Source organism: Notamacropus eugenii, chromosome 1 (assembly GCF_028372415.1).
Source record: "Notamacropus eugenii isolate mMacEug1 chromosome 1, mMacEug1.pri_v2, whole genome shotgun sequence".
In the NCBI taxonomy this organism is placed as follows: Eukaryota; Metazoa; Chordata; class Mammalia; order Diprotodontia; family Macropodidae; genus Notamacropus; species Notamacropus eugenii.
In genome coordinates, this window is record NC_092872.1 from 229,295,146 (window position 1) to 229,316,150 (window position 21,005).

General features: G+C 41.7%; 1 protein-coding gene and 2 pseudogenes across 2 annotated transcripts in view; 1 reads left to right on the forward strand and 2 right to left on the reverse strand.

Annotated features, from left to right (window-relative positions):
- Positions 1-6,668: 6,668 nt before the first annotated feature.
- Positions 6,669-9,376, reverse strand: LOC140513779 (transcription initiation factor TFIID subunit 4 pseudogene; annotated as a pseudogene).
- Positions 9,377-12,231: 2,855 nt separating this feature from the next.
- LOC140513865 (eukaryotic translation initiation factor 2-alpha kinase 1 pseudogene) lies at positions 12,232-14,518 on the forward strand (annotated as a pseudogene).
- Positions 14,519-18,690: 4,172 nt separating this feature from the next.
- The window catches only part of LOC140517113 (signal-regulatory protein beta-2-like), a 33,677-nt gene continuing 31,362 nt past the window's right edge, over positions 18,691-21,005 (reverse strand). For both annotated transcript variants that reach the window (XM_072628023.1, XM_072628022.1), the window contains one exon: positions 18,691-20,963. In XM_072628023.1, the coding sequence (XP_072484124.1) occupies positions 20,874-20,963 (90 nt within the window). In that variant the 3' untranslated portion in view covers positions 18,691-20,873. The remainder of the gene's footprint in view (positions 20,964-21,005) is intronic.

Here is a 21,005-nt window from a genome sequence, read left to right on the forward strand (position 1 = left end):
GAAACAGAACTCCACAACCCAATGTCTGACAAAGTGGGAAACAAATTACCTAGGAAAAAACTCTCTGTTTCATAAAAACTTCTGGGAAAACTAGACAACAGTCTGGCAGAAATTAGGTGTAGAACAACAGCTTAAACCACACACCTTAATATTAAAGAAGATACAAAAAAATCTAGAAGAGAAATAGATCTTATACCTTTCACAGCTTTAGGTTGGAGATTGAATTATTAACCAAACATGCAAATGAGGCAATTACAAAGGATAAAATAAATAACTGAATACTTAAAACTGAAAAGCTTCTACACAGACAACATTAAGATATCTAGGATAAGAAGGAAAGTGGTGGAGTGGGGAAAAAATCTTTGCATCAAATTTTTCTGACAAGGGCTTGGTATCAAAAATGTACAAATAATTAACAAAAACACAGAAGGTAAAGCCATTCACCAGTAAGTAGCATACGAACAGACAGTTGTCAAGAGAATTGCAATGTATCACAATCACAATAAAAAGTGTTCTGAATAAGCAAATAAGGACAAATCAGCAAAGCAAATGAACACACTAGCCATGTGTGATAGCCTCTGTGTCCTTTGGCGGTAAACCACCAAAGAAGAGAGAAGCAGACATGTTCATAAGTGTTCTCGATCCAATATCAATCATAACCTTGTTCTGAGTTGTGATGTGTTGATGTTTTCCCAAGTTTCTCATTCTTTATAATATTGAATCATTACATTCATATGCTACAAATTCTTCCTACACTTCCCCATTGACAGCCTTTGTTCAAAGGATCACAAATTTGAGCTAAAAAGGAAACCTGAGTCAATCTAGTTTAACTTCTTCATGTAATAGAGAAGGATACTGGGGTGTGGTCATCATAATTACACAGGGTTGAATTGGCCCTTTGCCCCTCCCCTTTTCTGTTGCTGTGATTCTTGACATTGTTATACTAGGAATCATGGATTCAATGAGAACTGTGATTTCATTTGTGTGGGGAACTTCCAGCTGAGGACAATCTTTCTCTCAATGCAGAATCATTGCAATCATTCTGCAAATAGTGGTCTGAGAGTTGCTTTAGTATGAAGAGGTAGTGACTTTCTCTGGGTTCCACAGATCCTGGGGTGTGAGATCAGACTTCAAGCCAAGTTGAGTTGGCTTCCAAAATGCCTCTCTAGTCAGGAGAACAAGCTGAGTCTTGAATGGTCACAGAGTAGCTGCATTTTTTTTTTCTGGGCCCACTTCTTTCACTCTGCATTACTTTATGCAAGTACTCACATTCTTCTCTGAATTTTTCCTGTTCAGCATTTCTTACAGTAAAGGAATATTCCCCACAATCATGTTCCTCAAAGGTGTTTCATTATTCTCTAATTGATTGGCATCTCCCTCATTTCCCTTTCTTTGCTGGCACAAAGGTGTTAAGTGAATATTTGGATCTATGTGATCCTAGTCTCTGAGGCAGCTCCCAGATTGATAGCTGTCCAACTCCCTTTCACTTCATTATTTTGTTACTTTTTAATTTTTATTCAGAACCTAAATACCAAAAAATGGGAAAATATGAATATTGGACATGATCAGATCTCTTAGTACAGCTTGATCATCTTTAAAAATATCCTAAATTCCACCTGCAGCTTTCAAAGTGCAAATGATTCTGCTTCTTACCAGTCTTCCTTCTCTTCTCCGTCATTTTTCTTTGAAAATTCCCCCATGACTTTTCTTTTTCACTTCGTCTCCTCTGTCACAAAACTCTCCCATTACCCCCACCCCACTCTTCCCCTAACAGGGAAGGCAAAAAGAAAAACCAAGACCTTAAAACACATATAAATAATGAAGCCACACTAATTCCCCCCTTATCCTTGGCTGAAAAATGTCTGGCTTATTCTGCACCTTGCATTGATCAATGTGTCCAGAAGGGGACAGCATGCTCCATCAGTCCTCTAGAATCCTAAAATCACAGTGATCTGGGCCTCTGAGCCTTTCAAAGTGATTTTCCCATACATAGTTGTAGCAGTCCTTCTGGTTCTGGTCTCTTCACTCTGCATCATTTCACAAAGGTCATCTCAGGGTTTTCCGAATTGGCCCATTTTGTCATTTCTTGGGGTACAAGTAGGATTTCATTCCATTTATATATCATCATTTGAGCAACCATTTTCCATGTGATGCATCCCCTTCAGTGCCTAAATTTGGGATACTACAAATAGAGCTGCTGTAAATGTTGTTGGGGCAGCTGGCTGGCCAAGTGGCTAGAGAACTGCACGTCTTATTTCTTTCTTTGATTTCTCTGGGGCTTAGGACTAGTAGTGGTGCTGCTGGATACAGGGGTGTGCACTCTGGGGCATGGTTACAAATTGTTTTCCATTATGACTGGCCCCAATCACACTGTGAGCAAAGCATTAATGGGCCTGCTTTCCAGCATCACCTCCAACATTTCTCGTTTTCCTTTCTTATCCTTGCATATGAGTGTGTGTGTGTGTGTGTGTGTGTGTGTGTGTTAAGAGTTGCTTTAGTTCATATTTTTCTAACTATTAGTGATTTGGGAAATTTTTCAGACTAACCCCTACAGAAAACAGACCCCTCAGGTCACAGATACAAGGCTGCTCTGGGATAGTTTTCAAAGGGTCACGAGGTTGGCTGGTGGAGAAATGCAGTCAGATGATCATCCTGTAGATTTTCCTCTCTCTGAGGGGAATTTGGCCTTTGCTTGGGCTGGTGTAGCGTGATCCCTATTTAGAGCTGCGTTGGCTCTTGAAAACAACCTACAATGGCATTTTAGATTCTCAAAAACCAAAAATTTCTAGACCTTTCTTTTTGTTTCATGTGTAGTTTCCTTTCATGTCCACAGAAGCAATAAGATAGATTGTATCAAGTCTTCCTCTTGGAATGACTTGGTATGTTCCCATTCCAGTGGGATGCTCCCAGTAGGATGTAAGCTACTCCTTTTACCATTTTTTCAAAATATACTTTTTTTGTGATTTCCACAGTGTCTTATATTGAACAGATCCAGGGTCAAAAATAAAAACAGTGGCAAGTAATATTTACATTAAGAATAGCTACAGCTGAGAATCCATGAGGATTTAGGCAGCAGAGTAGGTGACTGTTTGAAGGTACTACTCTGTGGAGAATTCAGTTCCTGCATTACTTTATTGCAGTTCAAGACATAATCAATCTATTGGAATCACACATTCATTTCTACTGTTCAAAGAAAATTAAAGTTTGAACATAATCAGCAGACATTTTAGAGCTATTTTTATTATTGCCCTCATTAACAAACATGAACACTTTCCTGTACAAGAAAGAACAGTAAACTAGGACTGTATCTAAAACTGTGATTCTCCACCATACACAATTGTTTTATTTTCTAGGCACATTTCTGATTTAACAAAAAAGCTCCAATACTAGCCTGCTCTGCTGTTTCCTCTTCTGAAATTCCGTCTGCTCTTGTCTATATTTTAATGATTCATTGATACTTTCTTCATGAGAAATAATTTCTTGGAAGGGAAGAGAAGGGACAAGGCAATGAAAGACCAATTCTGGACGTTCGGGCAAACGCTGAGGTTGGTGAACTTGCTTTTGGAAGATTGTGAGGATATAAAATGGAGAGGTCTGACTGACCACTTTGAACAGGGCTCACCAAACCCCAGTATTAGCACATGCTCGAAAGACTTATCTCCTCTTTCTCTGTCACAACAACTGTCCTTCCTCCTCCCCTCTGAAGTTCAAAGTTTTCTCTCACAAATGAGTGTCATCACTCAAAGCAGATACACATATGGTCATCATTTGAAAATCCATTTCTCACCCCTCAGCTTTCTTCATGAGGTGAGAAGCATCATTCTTCTGCAGAGAGAGGGTTGGCCATTGGTTTCATCATGGTCCTTGAGTCTTCTACAGATGTTTTCCTTTCCAGTGCTGGATTCCTGGTTCTCTTCAGTTCACCCAGCCTCAGTCCCTCTAAGTTATCCCAGATTGTTCAGAATACTCCCCACTTTTAACATTTCTTATGGCACAAGAATAGTCCTATACCATGAAACCTTCAACCATTCACCAATTAATGAATATCTACTTTGTTTCCAGGTCTTTGTTACAATGAAACTGAAATATTTTTGCAGGTATGTTTCTCTCATTTTTCTTGGATCTTTCGGGTCTATGTCTAGTAGTGGTCTTGCAGGTTCAGAACAGTGAAAATTTGGGAGTGTGGAGGTTAATAATCCATACTTTTTAAAGAGTAGCTATTCCCACCTCCCAACCTGCAGAGCACTTTGTCCTAATACCAGACTTAGCAGCATTTGTTAGGAACCTCTTGTGTCATAATGTAAAGTCCTGGGGATACAAGCAAAGTCAAATCAGAGATGACTGATAGTCCTTGAATTCATCCATCTTAGCTTGTTCATCTGCCAGGAGGGCAGCTAGCTGCTCCTCAATCAAGAGAAGTTCCTTATGTACTATGACCTAAACTGAGGACTCCTCTGATATAGCTGTCCCTCATATTCTTTCCCTGCTTATAGACTTACTTGTTTAACAAGTCACAAATGGTGTCTTTGGGCTCGTTGATGTACACTCCAGCTTCCAGACTACTTCTTGATGACTGGGGAGGCTCCAGCAATTAACAAAGGCCCTAATCTGCTCTCCCAGGTTACTGAACTGACGCTTTTTAAGAAATATTTTTTATTTCATTATTTCCCAGGTACATAGAATAATGTTTCAACATTCATTTCTTTTTAAAATGAAATTTCTAAATCCCTCCTAACAACATGTAAAAATCTTTTAAGTCATCATTTAAAAATTTTTTTGAATTTCAAATGCTCAAATGCTCTCTCCCTCCCTCGCTTCCCCCTTCGCCAAGAGGCAACTCATTTAATATGGATTACACAGATTAAAAAAATTGTTTTGTTTTGCATATGCACATTTTTCATATTCTCTCCATTTCTCTCTTTCTCAGTACCCTGATAGAATCCTTGGCTCTAGGGAATTAAGAAATGACTCTCACTCTGGGGTTTTATTGGTTTGTGAATGAATGTTTCTGAGGACCTCCCACTTCCAAAAGCAGCTCTGAAACTGGTTTTAGAATGTTGCCTGATGCTCCTGTGGGTAGTAGCCCTGTGGGACTTTTTTGTTTGCTGAATGCCCAGCTCATGGTTACTCTTCTCCCTTCAGCCATGGTGTATCTGGCATTGATGCACCTGTGTTGACTGATGCAGAGAACAGCTCAGCTACTGTACCTGGGAGGTAGGGGGCTGTGGCACTGAGGGCAGCAGGGCTGCTGGCTGCTGGAAGTGAGGCTCCTGCAGCTGAGGTGAGGGCAGGCGAGTATACTGAAAAGCAGTGGGCGATGGTTTGAGTACAATTGTAAAAGGAGGTGTGTGTGTGTGTGTGTGTGTGTGTGTGTGTGTGTGTGTGTGTGTGTGTGTGGTGTATCTGCCAAGGTTTTCTGGACCTTTTGTTCCCTGCAGGGCCCAGGAAAATGCCCACTGACTGTGGCTTTCCTGAGACACTGGCCTGGGGCAGACACAAGGCTGAAATGCATTTGACAGTGTTGTGGTTTGGGAGGAGCTAGTGATGACTTTAGGAAATTCCATATCCATATGAGCAAGCAGGCTCAGTGGTTGAAGCTGCACTCCCTTTTATGGAGCAGCTAGTCCTTGGGCCAGCTTCCCGACTAGGCTCACCTGCCAAGGACAGAGTCTTGGATGTACTTGGTGGTTAGGGATAATTTTCAGAGAGGTCTTCTTCCAGAACTGGACTGGGAGATAAATTATTTAGTCACATCCGGTTTCTTGAGCTGGTGAAAGTCGCAGATGCTCACTTTCTTTGGTTGTGTGGATTGTCTAGGAGTCAGGGGTGGGGTACCTCTGGGTTCTAGACCCCATGTGTCCTCAAGTATGGCTGAATGCAAACTTGACAGAACAAATCCCCTTAATAAGAGGATTTGTTTCCTGAAGTTTGGATTTCCTTACAGGATCAAATCTGAGGGCGTAGGGCGTCACATGTGACGTTGAGGCTCAGGTTCCCCATTACCGTGTACCTCTTTGGTTTTGAGACCACATCAAAGTGAGGAGAAGAAATGTTTCTGACTCCCACTAAACATTTTTGAACAAACCTACCTGTGCAGCTTTCTCCTATATTCTCCAGGCAAACTGAACAACCTGTGCCACATTCTCCCATACCAGTGACTTTCTCAGGCGTTTTTCCTGCCTTCATACTGTCTGTAACAGAACATTAAACACAAACATGTTCCATCCAGGCATCAGCTCTCCACTTACCTGTTTTCTAGACTCACCAGTATTGCTCCTTGCTGCCAGTTCCTCCCTTTCTCCTATGCCAGGACATGGGTTCCTTTCTAAATAGTTGATAAGAACAGGAAACTGTTCTAGAGCTGCAGTGTCTTCATTCACTTTCTTCCTTAAAATCCTCATCTTCATTGGCTTCATCAGTTAAGATTGAATTGTCCTTTAATCATGTCCACAGAACTTTATAAATTTTCTCACTGTTAAAGAAAAGCACTTTCTCTCCTACTGAGGAATTGTTTTGTAAACAGGACTATATGGATTTAAAGAGGTGGTTGTTTTGCAAACAATATCGCATTTGCTCCTTACAAAAACAAACAATCAAAAGGTTTAATCTGCTAATAGATCAAAACCTCCCCAGGCATCTCCACACAAAATAGTTTTATCCTTTCCATTTTATCTAAGGAATACTTTGTATAGCAGTGGTGAATGCCTGATCTCTCCATCATTTTCTAAACAAAATATGAGGTTTTGAGACTGACCCACCTTATCCTTTGTGCCCTCAACTCTCTAGAGGTTCCAACTCCAGAAGTGCCCAGGACTGCTGTCCTTGTTCTAGAAGCCTCTGTCCCTCATCCCGGTCCGGGAGAATCCACTTTCCACTACTTCTAGAGCCGCTTGCTTCTACGACAGTGAAGTCCGCCTCCCTCTGCCTCTTCCAGTCTAGCTCTGGTTGCTGGGTGTCCTCTGCCTCCTGGTTCCAGCTCAGTTGTTCTGGGCCTTCTGGCCTAGATCCAGACTTTGCCGCTCGCATGAACCTTTCTCTCTAGTTTATCTTTCCCCCGCTTTTCAGTCTCCTCCAGCTGTTCCCATAACTGCAGCTGTGCCCAGACATCACTGGCCTGATCGTCCTCAGGAGAGATTCTTTGGTTGGGCACTTCCTGACACTTTTTCGACGAGGTTTTGGGAGCCTCTGCTCGGTAGCCTAGGACTCGTACTTCACTACATCGGAATGCAGTTCTGTCATTCCGTACTTTTTACCTATTTCGAGGATCCTTCTTTGTAAACGTGCTGAAGAAAGGTTCCATCCTAACAAGATCTCGTTGGTGTGCGCACGAATTGAGAATTTGTTGTCAATATCGCAGCACTCTCCTCGGGTAAGTGGACTCTGGCCGGTGAGGTGACGTCATGAAAGTCTTCATGGTCCCTGAAAGAAACGCCTGCAGGTTCTTGGGACTGATTCTTTGGTGCTGGAGCCGGCGGTGCCGAAACAGGAGAAGGAGCTTTGGTGCGGGGTAACCCAGGAGGTTTGACCACGATTACGCTTTGAAGCTGATGGGGTTGGATTTTTCAAGGACCAATGGGCAGGAGACGATCTTGTGGCTGTGGCGATGCTAGGGTAGGAGCTGGTGTTCCCGGTGACCTGGCAGGGCTCATAGCCGCCCGCTGATGCTGTGGTCCTCCGATAAGCGCAAGTGGAGGTTGTCCTCGTTTGCCAAGGCTGACTGGTGCGGGTTGTGTCAGCCGGATGACTGGAGGCTGGAGAGAGCTGGTGCTGGTGCCGGCCGGCTTCCCAACTGTGCCCTGAACCGAGCTGCTCGGCCCCCTGGCACTCAGGGCAGTTGTTGCAGGTGCCGATGGCCGTCATGGCTAACTTTGCTGGGTAAAAGCTACCGAATCGGATATTAACTGTCTCAAGGCAGGTAAACTGTTCTTCAGGAAGTGCCCAAGGCAAGGTCTAGGTGAAGCCTTCAGGTGACCATATAAGATGCTGATAAACTCTTCTGCTTGATTTTCCTATCCAGCAAGTTCTGCACTAACGCTTTGACCTTTGCTGCAGTCTCTGCAAAGGGTTCCCCAGATGAGATCAGCTACATTAATGGTGAGAGATAATACCGATACTTCTGCACATTTTTTATCCCTGCTGTGGCAACCGCAGAGGCTGTTGTGGCTCCTTGGACAGCCCTAGGAGGGGTTCCAGGCTGCAGAGAGGAGGCTGTTCCCAATGCTCCAGCACCCGGAACGATGTGAGGCTGTACTCCAGAACTCGGTAATGTAGTTGGCTGCAGCGTCGTCTGTGCCTGGGACAGTGGATGCAGTTAAGGAGTTTGATGTCTCATGTCGTGCAAGAACTGGTGTTCTAGGAGCCTGCAGAGTTGAGAGCTGAACCAGAGGGGTCCTTGAGGGAGTCCAGGGCATGGTATCATGGTATTTCGAGGCTGAGACTGAGCATGTGCCTTGTACCTATAGGTATCTGTGCCAAGATGTGTTGGGGAAGCATTAACAACTGTCTCTTTTCACTTCGAATGAGCAGCACACCTGGAGGTAGCTGTGACACTGGAGTATTGGTAGGATTCTGAAGGGGTGGAGGCAGACGAGGTGCTAAAAGTATAGGAGTCAACGTTGCTCCGATCCCACCTGTAGTGGCTGTTGGAGACCCTAGCAGCTTTTGTGCCACTCTATTGGCAGTGCCACTAGCATTAGGAGTGCCCCTTTTGCCTAACTTTTCCAATGACCGCGTTAACCCCCGGGGGCTGGACTGGCCGCTGGTTGTCAATGTTGGCACGTCTGTACTGTCTGTAGTTTTAGGGGACACCGAATTGAGGATCTGGGTAGTGGCTGCGGCTATCATGCAGGAGCCAGACTGACTGTTCACAAGAGACGTCTGAGGGAAAACTCTAGCCCTCACAGTAGTTCCAGAAGCAGCAGCAACGACAAGGAAACTCGGCACACTGATAGTGGAATTGATCCCAGGATTGCTCCCCTTCTGGGTAGCTGCAGCAACAGAAGCTGCACCAGATCCTGCACTTGGTGGCCTCACTAGTGCCAGGGTAGATCCTGCACTTCCAACGAGGGAGGAGGAGAGGAGGGGAGGAAGAGGAGAACACAGCAGTGCTGAGGAAAGAAGTCTGGAGGGCCATGTTAGAAGCTGAAGGTGCAGTAGCAGCAGCTGGAGGCCGAGCAAAAGCAACAGCATTTCCTGACTGGGGAGAGTTCATCACCATGACATTACTCCCATTCTAAGTTGGCATCTTGGTGCTGGTGCCGATTTTGCCCTTTCTACAGGACAAGGCAGTTGTCATAGAGCTGCTGCTGACCGAAGATGTGCCCTGAATGATGGCAGCAGCTCCTGGCTTCATCATCTTCATCTGTGAGGGGATCATGGGTTACAAGGTTGGCTGCAGGAATCTGATCCAATCGAGGTTTCTGAGACACAGAAAATGAGGGTGAGTGTTCTCCAGTCCGAACGAAGATCTGTTTGCCTCTCGTGCAGCCACTCTCTTTTTCTCCATCTCTTTCTCTGTCTCTCTTTCTGTCTGTCCTTTTTGTCTTTCTGTCTTCTCTCTCTGTCTGTTTCTTTCTTCTCTATCCCTCTGTGGTTGTCTGTCTTCTCTCTCTCTCTCTCTCTCACTCACTCTTTTATGTGTGTGTTCATCCTTCCTTGCCAAAGAAGACCATGCTATCAGAGAAATGATGACATGACTTGCACTTGACTTTGTTTTGAGTGAGGGAGGGCTGTGCAGATCACCAATCTCACTTCTCCAGAGCCATTTGAATCCAGGGACCAGATATTCATCAGGATGACTGGAGATGACCCAGGATGAGGCAACTGGGGTTAAATGACTTGCCCAAGGTCACACAGGCAGTGAGTGTCAAGTGTCTGAGGTGAGATATGAACTCAGGTCCTCCTGACTCCTGCACTGCTGCTCTATCCACTGCACCACCTAGCCCTTCTTTCCCTTGACTTTTATCTATTATGGTGGCTGGTCACAGGTGGGCAGAACTTGAAATTTTCTGGGTGAGTCTGAGCCTGGATTTCAAGGCTCCAGATGTATTTCTTTTCTGTCTTTTTTTTCTGTATGAACAAGGTGACCAAATCATGATCCTGAGGTGAATGGTTTTAACTTTTGGGGTAGTAGCCTCATAATTGCAGAGTCAGAAATCCTGGATTCCGACCTCTTCTTGACCATTAGGCAGGGGTCTCTGCAATAACTTTCAAGAAGAGATGATCCCACTCTCCTGAAGGGAGGACACTAAAAATCAAAGGAATGGAAGTCCAAACCAACCCCCCTGAAACTGTACTCTCTGGTGACAGATAATATCTTGGTAGATGGGCAGAGTCATGTATGTTTCTTAAGGACAATGTAGCAATATTGAACTGATGGATAATCATGGAGGACCTAAGATGCACAAAGCACTAACATGATCAGAGTCTCTGGGTGTTTAACAACTTGGTCAACATATATGATGTCCTTTCTCTTGTGGCCAAGCAGAGGAGAGCCCATTCTAATGGATGACTGCACTTCCAGTATCCAAAGCCAGCTCTTCTGCTGTCCCTTCCTCAAGTCTTCTCATTTCCAGAGTAGACATTCAAAATTCCTTGAAACAACCTTGCTAGGGCTGGATCTTTCCATTTCAATCAATCTTCAGTTTAATTCAACAAGCATTTATTAAGAAGGATGCATTCTGGGAAAATGGTGGAGTGGGTCAGAGTTTTCCAGGTCCCCCAGATTTCCTTCACAAACAGAAAATCACCACAAAATGATTGCAGAGCAGCAAAAATTAATGGGGTAAAGCAGTTGTCCTCCTAAGAAAATGTGAGATGATCTCAGAAAAGCCAGGACCTCCAGAATATGAGGTTTGATCTGAATGAAGTGTAGGCACCTCTAGACATGCTCCACTGAATCAACACACCGTAGGCCAAGGAGCAACTCTGTCAGGAAGCCATCTAAGCCACAAGAAATTTCATCTCCACTTTCACTTCACTCAGGGCCTTGGGGATTTCACCTCATGAACTCTTTACCTCACAAACTTTCATCTAAAGTGCCATCAAAGTGAACTGCAGGTTAGACTGTGAGCTTGGGTTTCGGGAAAACCCCAGTTAGAGTTATTCCTCAGACACTGCTTGCTATGGGAACTTGCATGAATGATTTAACCTCTATCTGCTTCAGTTGCCTCTTCTAAAATGAAGATCATTATGGCATGTAGCTTCAGGGTTGTCATGACAATCAAATGGAATCATATTTCTAAAGTTTCTTGCAAACCTTGACTTATATAAATGCTAGCTATCAGAATGGAGTTTTATTAACTTTGGTTTAGAGAATTTTTCTTGCTAGATTTCTATATCAAGGTAATCCCAGGGACCAAGGACCTTGCATTTATGTGTTTTTGATTATTTGCTTTCTTAATAGCTGAGTATCTTGTGAAAGAGAAATTCCCAAATTAACCTTTAATAGCTTAGAGGGACCCAGTGTATTCATCTGTATTTCCCCATAACCCAGCACATCATAAGAGATATTTAGGAATTTGAACTGAGGGAGCTAAAATGTCATGTGTTCAACAGCAAGGAGGGAAGGAGGGGAAAGTGATTTCCATAAAGAAGCTTCCCTCAGCTTGTTGCTCCATGCTTCCTCAGGACAGCAGTGTCTGAGCTTGAGAAACTCATGAAGAAAAACAAGGATAAAAACATATAAAACAAGTTAAAGTCTGTCAAACACTTTATCCACTTTTTCTCATGGGTTCTCACAACCATCTTGTGATGTATTAGACAGTACTGGGTTTTGATAAAGACAACCTGTGATCTCTTCAGGTTTGGGGGCTCAGACTGAAGAACTTCCTTCTGTCCAAGCAGATGTACACCTTCTCTGCAACAGAGATTCTTAGAAAGAGGCCTGGATCACAGAAAACATCAGTGGCTTAGCCAAGGTCACACAGGCATTAAATTGTTGAAACAGGACTTGAAGCAGGGTCTTCCTAATTCAGAGGCTGGCTCTCTACTCACTATGCTACATGCCTTCTCTCAGAGATTATTCATCCCAACATTTACAGATGGGGAAAATGAGGCTCAGAGGAGTTCAATAACTTGCGCATGGTCACACAGCTAGTAAGAACCAGGGTCTTCCTGACACTATATCCAGCTCTCTTTTCATGGCCACAGGTCCAGTGTGTCTCTGGGTCAGGTAGGGGATCTGAGGAGTTCAGTGTCACATGATATTACAAAATGATCCTTCACAAAGACATGCATCCAGAACCTTCAACAAACAGCTACAGACATTTATTCATCTCTGTCTCATGCAAGACTCTGTTAGATGCTGACAGAGTCCCAGACATTAAAACCACAATTTCATTTAAGGAGCTTGGGTTTCAAGGTAGGAAATGAGACAGGTAGGCAAATGGATAATTCAGGAAACACATTCTGAAGATGTGGATAAAGACAAAAAGGCATTTGAATGGCTATGAAAGGGGATGCCTTGACCAGAAGCCAGTTTGGTCACTGTAGTTTTTTTCAAAATCAAAACTTGAAAGTGATTCCGCTTCCTGAACTCAATTGACATCAGAAGATAGGATAGAAGATGCCAGGGCTTCAGTTTCCTTATTGTGTTCCCTAAGGTGAATCCCTTCCCCTCTCAGGTCCTCATTCTCTCCAGCTATAAGACAATGTGAGGTTTGGGGTGGGGTTGGGGAGGAGGGGAAGGGCCTTAGAGAGATGACCTCTTCGAATTCGGGGAACTCTAAGTAATTTGTTGAGTTGAGCTGATGCATGGTACCTGAAATGAATGACGGAGGGTGGAGGTTGACACTTTCAAGTTGAAAGATTGAGCCCTTTGGAACTGATGACATAGATTTTGAAAATGGCATTTGTGATGGCCAGACTGGAGCCTGCCAACAGGGTCTATTAACTGAATCTGATGTTCCTGCAGAACTCCAGGCTGTGAAAGGACCTCTACCAAACTCGACTTTTCCCTCTGTAGTTGCAAACCAACTATTACATGTTGCTTTGTTAGAGCACTTGAGCCATGTACATAAACCAGACCCCCATCGTTCAAGACAAGTGTTCACATTACTTTGCCAGACTTTTACCAAAATGGGGCTGTTGTCTTCCTTCACATGCAGTGAAGAATTTAGTTCTTTGAGACTGCATCACAACAAAGCAATTACTGAATTAATGAGAATAGTTAAGCAGAGAGTTCTTGAGGCTCAGCATGAAGGATACCCTCATGTCCATAAAGTCAGAGCAAAAGAAGTCGTCTTTGAAGCACAAACTTCTTGTTATCTTAATGAGTCTGAGGAAATTGCTGTCCTAGAAAAGGGCAGGTATGGGAAAGTATACAAGGTCAAGAACAAATTAGATAGGCAATTTATGCAATTAAAAAAATTCTGATTAAGAAAGCTACTAAAAAGGATTGTATGAAGGAACTTTGGGAGGTTAAGGTGCTGGTGGGTCTGCAACATCCTAACATTGTAGGCTATCACACAGCTTGGATAGAACATGTTCATTCAGCCCCACCACAAGATAAGAGACTTCCTGTTGTCAGGTTGCCATTTTTCCAGTTGATATCTGATGATACAGAGGACAGAGATCAGTGTCATGTTCAAAGAGATGAAAGTAGTAGCTCATCCATTATTTTTGCTGATTTGGACTCAGAAAAAGAAAAGCCCTTTGCAGAAACTTGGGTTGACAATCAGAATAACAAGTTAGTAAACTATAATAACTTGATCATAAGAGATGCCAATGAATATGAATCACAAGAAAATTGCTTAGTTAATACATCTTCTAGATCACTTGTTAAGCATCATATACTGCAAGAGAATAATTCATGCCTGAAGAGAATTTTACATCCACTGAGGAGCCTTCTGAAGAAAACTTAGCCTTGCTTGGGCAGACTGAGTTGAAGTACACCTCACACTCCATATTCAGATGCAACTATGTGAAATCTCTTTTTGGGACTAGATTACGGATCAAAATAAAAATAAGGGATCATCTGTAGATGAACCTTCCTGACCTTATGTTATGGGCAATGTTGCAACAAAAATTTTTCAAGAGCTTTTGGAAGGTGTGTATTATATATATAACATGGGAGTGGTACACAGAGATCTCAAGCCCAGAAATATCTTTCTTCAAGGCCCTGACCATCATGTAAGAATAGGAGATTTTGGTCTAGCTTGGAGAGACATCATTGAGAAAGATACAGAATGGACCAGTAGAAATGGGAAAAGACTGACACATACATCAGGAGTGGGTACTAGTCTGTATGCTTCACCAGAACAGCTGCAAGGATCTGAATATGATGCCAAGTCAGACATGTATAGTTCCGGTGTGATTCTTCTAGAGCTCTTTCAGCCATTTGGAAATGGAAAGCGCAGAAGTTTTAATAGTCTTAGGAAATGGTCAGATCCCAGAATCGCTTAGCCAAAGATGTCCAATACAAGCCAAGTACATAAAGCAATTAACAAGGAGTAATTCTTCACAGCAACCATCTGCTGGACAGCTACTGGAAAGTGAACTTTAAAAATCCTGGAAATATGAATTGTGTCCTACAGAAGAAAGTAGTTGAACAAGAAAAATAAATTGAAAAACTCAAGGAAACTATAAGAATCCTTTCTCTGGAAAAAGGTATAAAGGAAGATGTGAAAGAAAGTGAGGGCTCTCCAGCCTGACCCTGATCTTAATGTACTCACTAATGGACACAATAATTTTTTAAGAAGTATTTGTGGTTAATTTTGTTGGATCTATTGAAATACAAATATGTTTTACAAATTTGTGTATGAGTGGGGCCATCCTTTTCTGTATAGGTTTTAATTTTCTCAATCTGTATGTAGAGAATAGCATTAAAATCAAGGTTTAAAACCTGTAAAAAAAAAAAAAAAAGGCGGGGGCGGGGGAACCTGGTCTCTGACACAGACTATTTGTGTGACCCTGGCCAAGTCATTTCTAAGGACTCTGGACAAATAGGAAATTTGGGGGTGAGAGGGAAAGGGAAATATCAATTTGCATTAATAGGAGGCTCTTGCTCACCCAAGAGTTCCTGATGCCAATGAAGTTACAAGTTCCATTCCTATCACTAGCTTAAAGGTGAGCTCCTTCATTAACAGGGATCATTCCTTCCAGGCAAAAGTCATTCTCTGACAATTCAGCAAGTAGCCCAGTGCCTGGCACACAGAGCCTCCTAAATGCTTGTTGATTGACTACTATGTGCCTACACTAGGATTGGCGAATAAAAGCCTAAGTCTTTCTTGTAATTGTTTAGTATGTACTCTGTATTCCCTTGTGCAGAAGTTTTCTCCAGACTCTACCTCTCCTCCCATTCGTTGCCCCCAGTGGAATGGAATCACTGGAAGGCATGAAATTTAACTTGTGGGCTCAAAGAAAAATCTCTTCACCTTGTAAATACTTATGAAACAGTCACTTAAGGAGAGGATTCTAGGAAAATAGTACAGTAGGTTAGAAAAGTCTCAGCTTTCCAAATTTCCTGCAAGAAAAGGCAGAGCATTGCCTCAGAGCAGGAGAAATAAATATGGATTAACACAGTTGCCCTCCTAAGACAATTTGAGAATTCCCCAAGAAGGATCCCCACCTCCAGGGACAGACATTCAATCTGAGTGAAGTGAAAACACTTCCAGGCTGACTCTGCAGAATATAAAAACAACAGTCCCTGGGGGCAGCTGGATTGAGAGGCAACCTCAGGCTGAGAAACTTTCATTTTGTAGACCAAGTGAGGATGGGATGAAGTCTTAAAGGCTAAATTGTGTGTGTGCTTTGTCCTTCATTCTCAAAGAGGACCACGATTCCAGGAAGATGAAGACATGACTTGCAATTGACATTGATTTGAGGGAGGGAGAGCTGTGCAAAATCAGAAGCCTCACTTTCTTCTCCAGAATCAATGGAGTCCAGTGGCCTGATTTTGATCAGGGAGAATGGAGATGGCCCAGCATGCATTGAGAGACCTTGGGCCTCTTAAGTTAAGGTCTTTTTAGGTTCTCACTTTGAGTGAGGCAATGTTCATTCAGTGAATACACCCTGAGCTGGGTATGATGGCTTGAATCTTAAATATATATATATGTATATATATATATATGTATATGTATATTATATATATAATACACACACACATATATATATATATAAACTGTGCAGAAAAGATAAAAAAGAGAGTTGTCTCATATAAATGAGGCATAAAAGGAAATATTGATACAGAAGAAACTAGTCGGGGAAGGGAGGTAGTGCTGGAATCTTACTCCTATAGGCAATGGGTTAAAAGGGAGATAGATGGATAGATGGATGAGTGGATGGGTGGATGGATGGCTAGCTGGCTGGATAGAAATAGATAACTCTATCTATATCATTGTAGACATGTCTTCTAAAATCAGAAATAAGTAAGATGCAAGGGAATAGGGTGTGGGGAGGATAAGAGACGGATTTGCAAGGGGATGGGTAGGTTAAGGAGGGCAAGGTACTGGGAAGAAGTAAAGCAGAGGAGTGACAAGAAATGGGGTGAATAGAGCGAGAAGGATAGTGAGGAAAAATTGTAGCTTGAAGAATAAATTTACTTATAAAACTAAAATGGATGACAGGGTGGAGAACCTGCAGATGCAAGGTCATGTGAGGCCTTCTAGGTACTTGGATGAGACCTTTTCACTGAGTCCAGGTTTTACAGAACAAATCCTTTCATTAAAGGGATTTGTTCTGTGAAATTTGGATTCAGTCAAGGGGCAACACTTGAGGACCAAGAGGACCACATGTGACCTTGTGGGCCCAAGGTTCCCCACCCCTAGATACCAGACTGAAATTTTTAAAAATTTTTCTTAGTATTTCATTTTTCCTCATGTGCAAAAATTTTTGTTTGTTTCAATATTCTGAGCTCCAAATTCTCTCCCTTCCTCCCTCCCCAACCTCACCCTTTTTGAGAAGGCAAACAACAAAACATGTTATACATATACAATCATGCAAAACATTTCCACAGTAGTCATGTTGTGAAAGAAAACATAGACCCAAAAAATGTAAAAATAGCAAATAAAACCTCAAAGAAAATAAAGTAGCAGTTGTATGCTTCAATCTGTCCTCAGATACCATCAATTTTTCTCCAAGGATGGATAGGATTTTTCATGGTAATTCCTTCAGAACTCTCTTAGATCATTATATTGCTGAGAATAGCCAAGTTATTCAGAGCTGATAATTGTACAAAATGCTGTTACTTTGTTCACAGGATATTACACTTTGCATCAGCTCATGTTAATCTTTCTGGGTTTTTCTGAGAGCATCCTCTTCATCATTTTTTATAGCACAATAGTTAGTATTCTGTCATAATCACATACCATAATTTGTTCAGTTGTTCCCCAATTGATGGGCATTCCCTCAGTTTCCAATTCTTTGCCACCAAAAAACAGATGTTATATATATATTTTTGTACATATATGTCCTTTTCTCTTTTTGTTTTTTATTTCTTTTGGGATACAGACCTATTAGTATTGTTGCTAGGTCAAAGGCTACCCATGGTTTTAGAGCTCTTTGGGCAGAGCTCCAAATTGCTCTACAGAATAGCTAAATCAGTTTACAACTCCACCGTTAATGTTTCATTTTTCCCGATGTCTTCTCCAATATTGATCATTTTCCTTTTCTGTCCTACTAACTAATCTAATAGATATGAAGTAGTACCTCAGAATAGTTTTAATTTGTATTTCTCCAATCAGTACTACATTAGAACATTGTTTTTTCATGTGGTTATAGATAGCTTTGATTACTTTGTATATGAAGACCGCTCCTATATTTGGATCATTTATCAATTGGGAAATGGCCCTTATTTTTATATATTTGACTCAGTTCTCTTTATGTTTGACGAATGAGACTTTACAAGGGAAACTTGTTTCAAATTCTTTTCACAGTTACTAGTGCTAACTGTTTTTTCCTCCATACTATTCTCCCCCCAGTTTATTCACTTCTCTCTGTCCTATCACCCTGTCTCTTCTCAAAAGCATTTTGTTTCTGACTAACCCTCCTCCAACATGCCCTCCCTTTTAGCACTACCCCTCTTTTCTCATTCCCTTCCCCTCCTACATTTCCATAGGATAAGATAGATTTCTCTTCCCAAATGAATGTGTATGTTATTCCTTCTTTGAGCCAATTCTGGCTAAAGATTCACTCCTCCTTCTTTCACTTCACTAAAAAAGCTTTTCCTTACCTCTTTTATGTGAGATAATTTACCCCATTTTACCTCTTCCTTTTCTTTTATCTCAGTACAGTCTTCTCTCTCAGCACTTAATTTTATTTTTTTGGATATCCTCCCTTCATATTAAACTGACATCCATGCTCATATAGCAGAAACACAGGGCAGGATTATCTCAGTTCATGAGTGTAGTCCAGAGATTCTTAGTCTTTTTTGTGCTATGGGCTCCTTTGGCAATCTGGAGAAACCTATGGACTCCTCAAAATAATAGTTTGCTTTATAATACTCATGTATTTTATTTTAGGCATGTAGGCTTCCTACGAATAGTGATTTTAAAATAAAATACGTAGGGTTACAAAGGAAACCAGTTATATTTTTTATTTTTTATTTAGCATTTTGTTTTCCCCCAGCTACGTGTAAAAACAACTTTTAACTTTCATTTTTTAAACTTTGAGTTCCAAATTCTCTCCCTTCCTTGTTTCCTACCTCTCACCCCCTGTGGGAAAGCAAACATTTCCATACATGTTACACCTGTGTAGTAATGCAAAATATTTCTTTAATAGCCATAATACCCAGACAAAAAAATCTCAAGAAAAATAAAGAAAGTTAAAAAATAAGTATACTTCAATCTGTATGCAGACTCCATGAATTCTTTCTCTGGGGATGGATTGCATTTTTCAACATAAATCATTCACAGCTATCTTGAATCATTGTATTGCTGAGAAGAGCTAACTCAGTAACAGCTGACCATCTTCGAATATTGCTGTTACTTTGTACAGAGTACATTTTATTTTGTATCAGCTCATGTAAGTCTTTCCAAGTTAATTGAGAGTATCCTGCTCGTTTCTTATAACAAAACAGTATTCCATCACAATCATATACTACAGCTTCTTCAGCCATTACCCAGTTGATGGGCATCCCCTCAATTCTAATTCTTTGCCCTAGAAGAGCTGCTATAAATATTGTAGTATATATAGTCCCTTTTCATTTTTTTGTTTTTTATCTCTTTTGGGATACAGACCTAGTAGTGGTACTGCTAGGTCAAAGAATCTTTATAGAAACCAGTTATATTAAAATAAACATGTAGGGTTGGGTTTTTTATCTTCTTATCTAAGTTCACAACCCCCCTGAAATCTATTCATGGATACCTCAGGGGTCCATGAGGCAGAAGATACCTTTATTAATTTAATGGGGGTCACTCTCCCTTCGGACCCAATGTCTATAGGAAGAACTTTCAATGGCATTATCTGTCTGCGAAGACTGACAGAACCTAATGTAACAGGAAGCGGCAGGCAGCTCTTCTTATACAAAACTTGTGAAGGGAGAAGGGGCTGGATGCTTCTACTCCTACTTTTCCTCCCTCCCAGAGGAGCTATGGTACCCCTTCCTGGCCTTGCTTACTGACCTAGAGCTACTCTGACCAGGTAGTATATTCAGTAGCAAAGACCTGGCTTTGTAGTCCTTCCCTGACCTCCCTCACATTCCCTGTGGATGCCATCTAGAAAGGCCCACCTGGGTCTAAGAAAGGTAACCCAGTGCCACTCTATGGTATTTCTTGTATACTCTGTTTGTTTACTTTTTTAACAGGGCTTATGATTTTTTGTTCTTGTGAGGAATTCCCTTGGCTGAGGCAGATGAAAATGAGCAGGCTAAATGAAGCAGATAAGAGAAATGGCCAAGGGCACTTAGAAATTAGGTGAGCTGGCCAGGGACACAGAGGCAATATGTGGTGGAGACAGCACTTGAACTCAGGATTTTCCAAGTCTGAAGTAACCTCTCTATCCACTATACTTGGCTGCCCCTGGAGTGTTTTATATATTTAGGATTCTCGTTAAGGATTCAATTGCTGCCATGTAGGATTTTATTATCGATAGTTCTGTAAGTTATCTAGGGACTTCCCTGTTGGCCTATGGATCTCTTATCCTCAATAGCTCAGCCTGGGGCTAGATTGACAAATTCATTACTGAGCTAAGAATTTCCCTGTTGTCTCTATTCTGATGATCTCCACCAAGTATTTCTCTTTCTCCTCTAGAGCTTTTTGTGTCATTTTAAGATCTGAAGTTAGAGGCGTCAACTCCCCAGTGTGGCCTGAATCATGTGAAAAATATATTTTGAAATATGTGACAAAGTAAATATGAAGAAAATAAAACAAACATAATGTTAAATTTTATAATTAAGTGAATACGCAAGCAGTAGAGATTCTTACCTGTGGATCAGTGGTGAGTTGGGACACCACTGTTCTATATCAAGGCCAAAAACATCTGAGGACACCTGGCACCCCAACTGAATTAGTGGTGTATCAATTCAGTGCTGCTGGAAGTTGAGGGGCTTCTCCCAGCTCAGCGGTAATGCATTTATTCAGAAGGGAAAGCCTATATTTATATAGGATTTTATACTTAGAAAAGCTTTTGCTTCTATTACTCACTTGAGGTTTGTAAGGTAAGAAATTTGGGGTTGCTATTCTTATTTCAGAGATAAGGAAATTAGAATCAGAGAAAGGAAGAGATACTCCATAACCAAGTAATTGGCAGACCTGGGTACATATACAGGTCCTCCTATTGCAATAAGTGTCTTATTTCATATTGTCCCCCATGTATTTATTTTTAGGTTCCTAAAAGAATCTTCACGTTCCCTCTCTCTGACTGGTACTGGAGAGTCCTTGGGATTCCATAGAAGTTGGTCCATCCATCCTACTTGGAACTCTTTCTTCTGGGTCCAATTACTGAACGTGAAGAGTGGCATAGTCAGATTCATGATTTTTCCCAGTGGGTTGGAGATCAGTGTAGACCATCTCATTGTTCTCTGTTGACTGGAAAGGTAAAGAAATAAGACTTTGGTAAGGATATTTGGG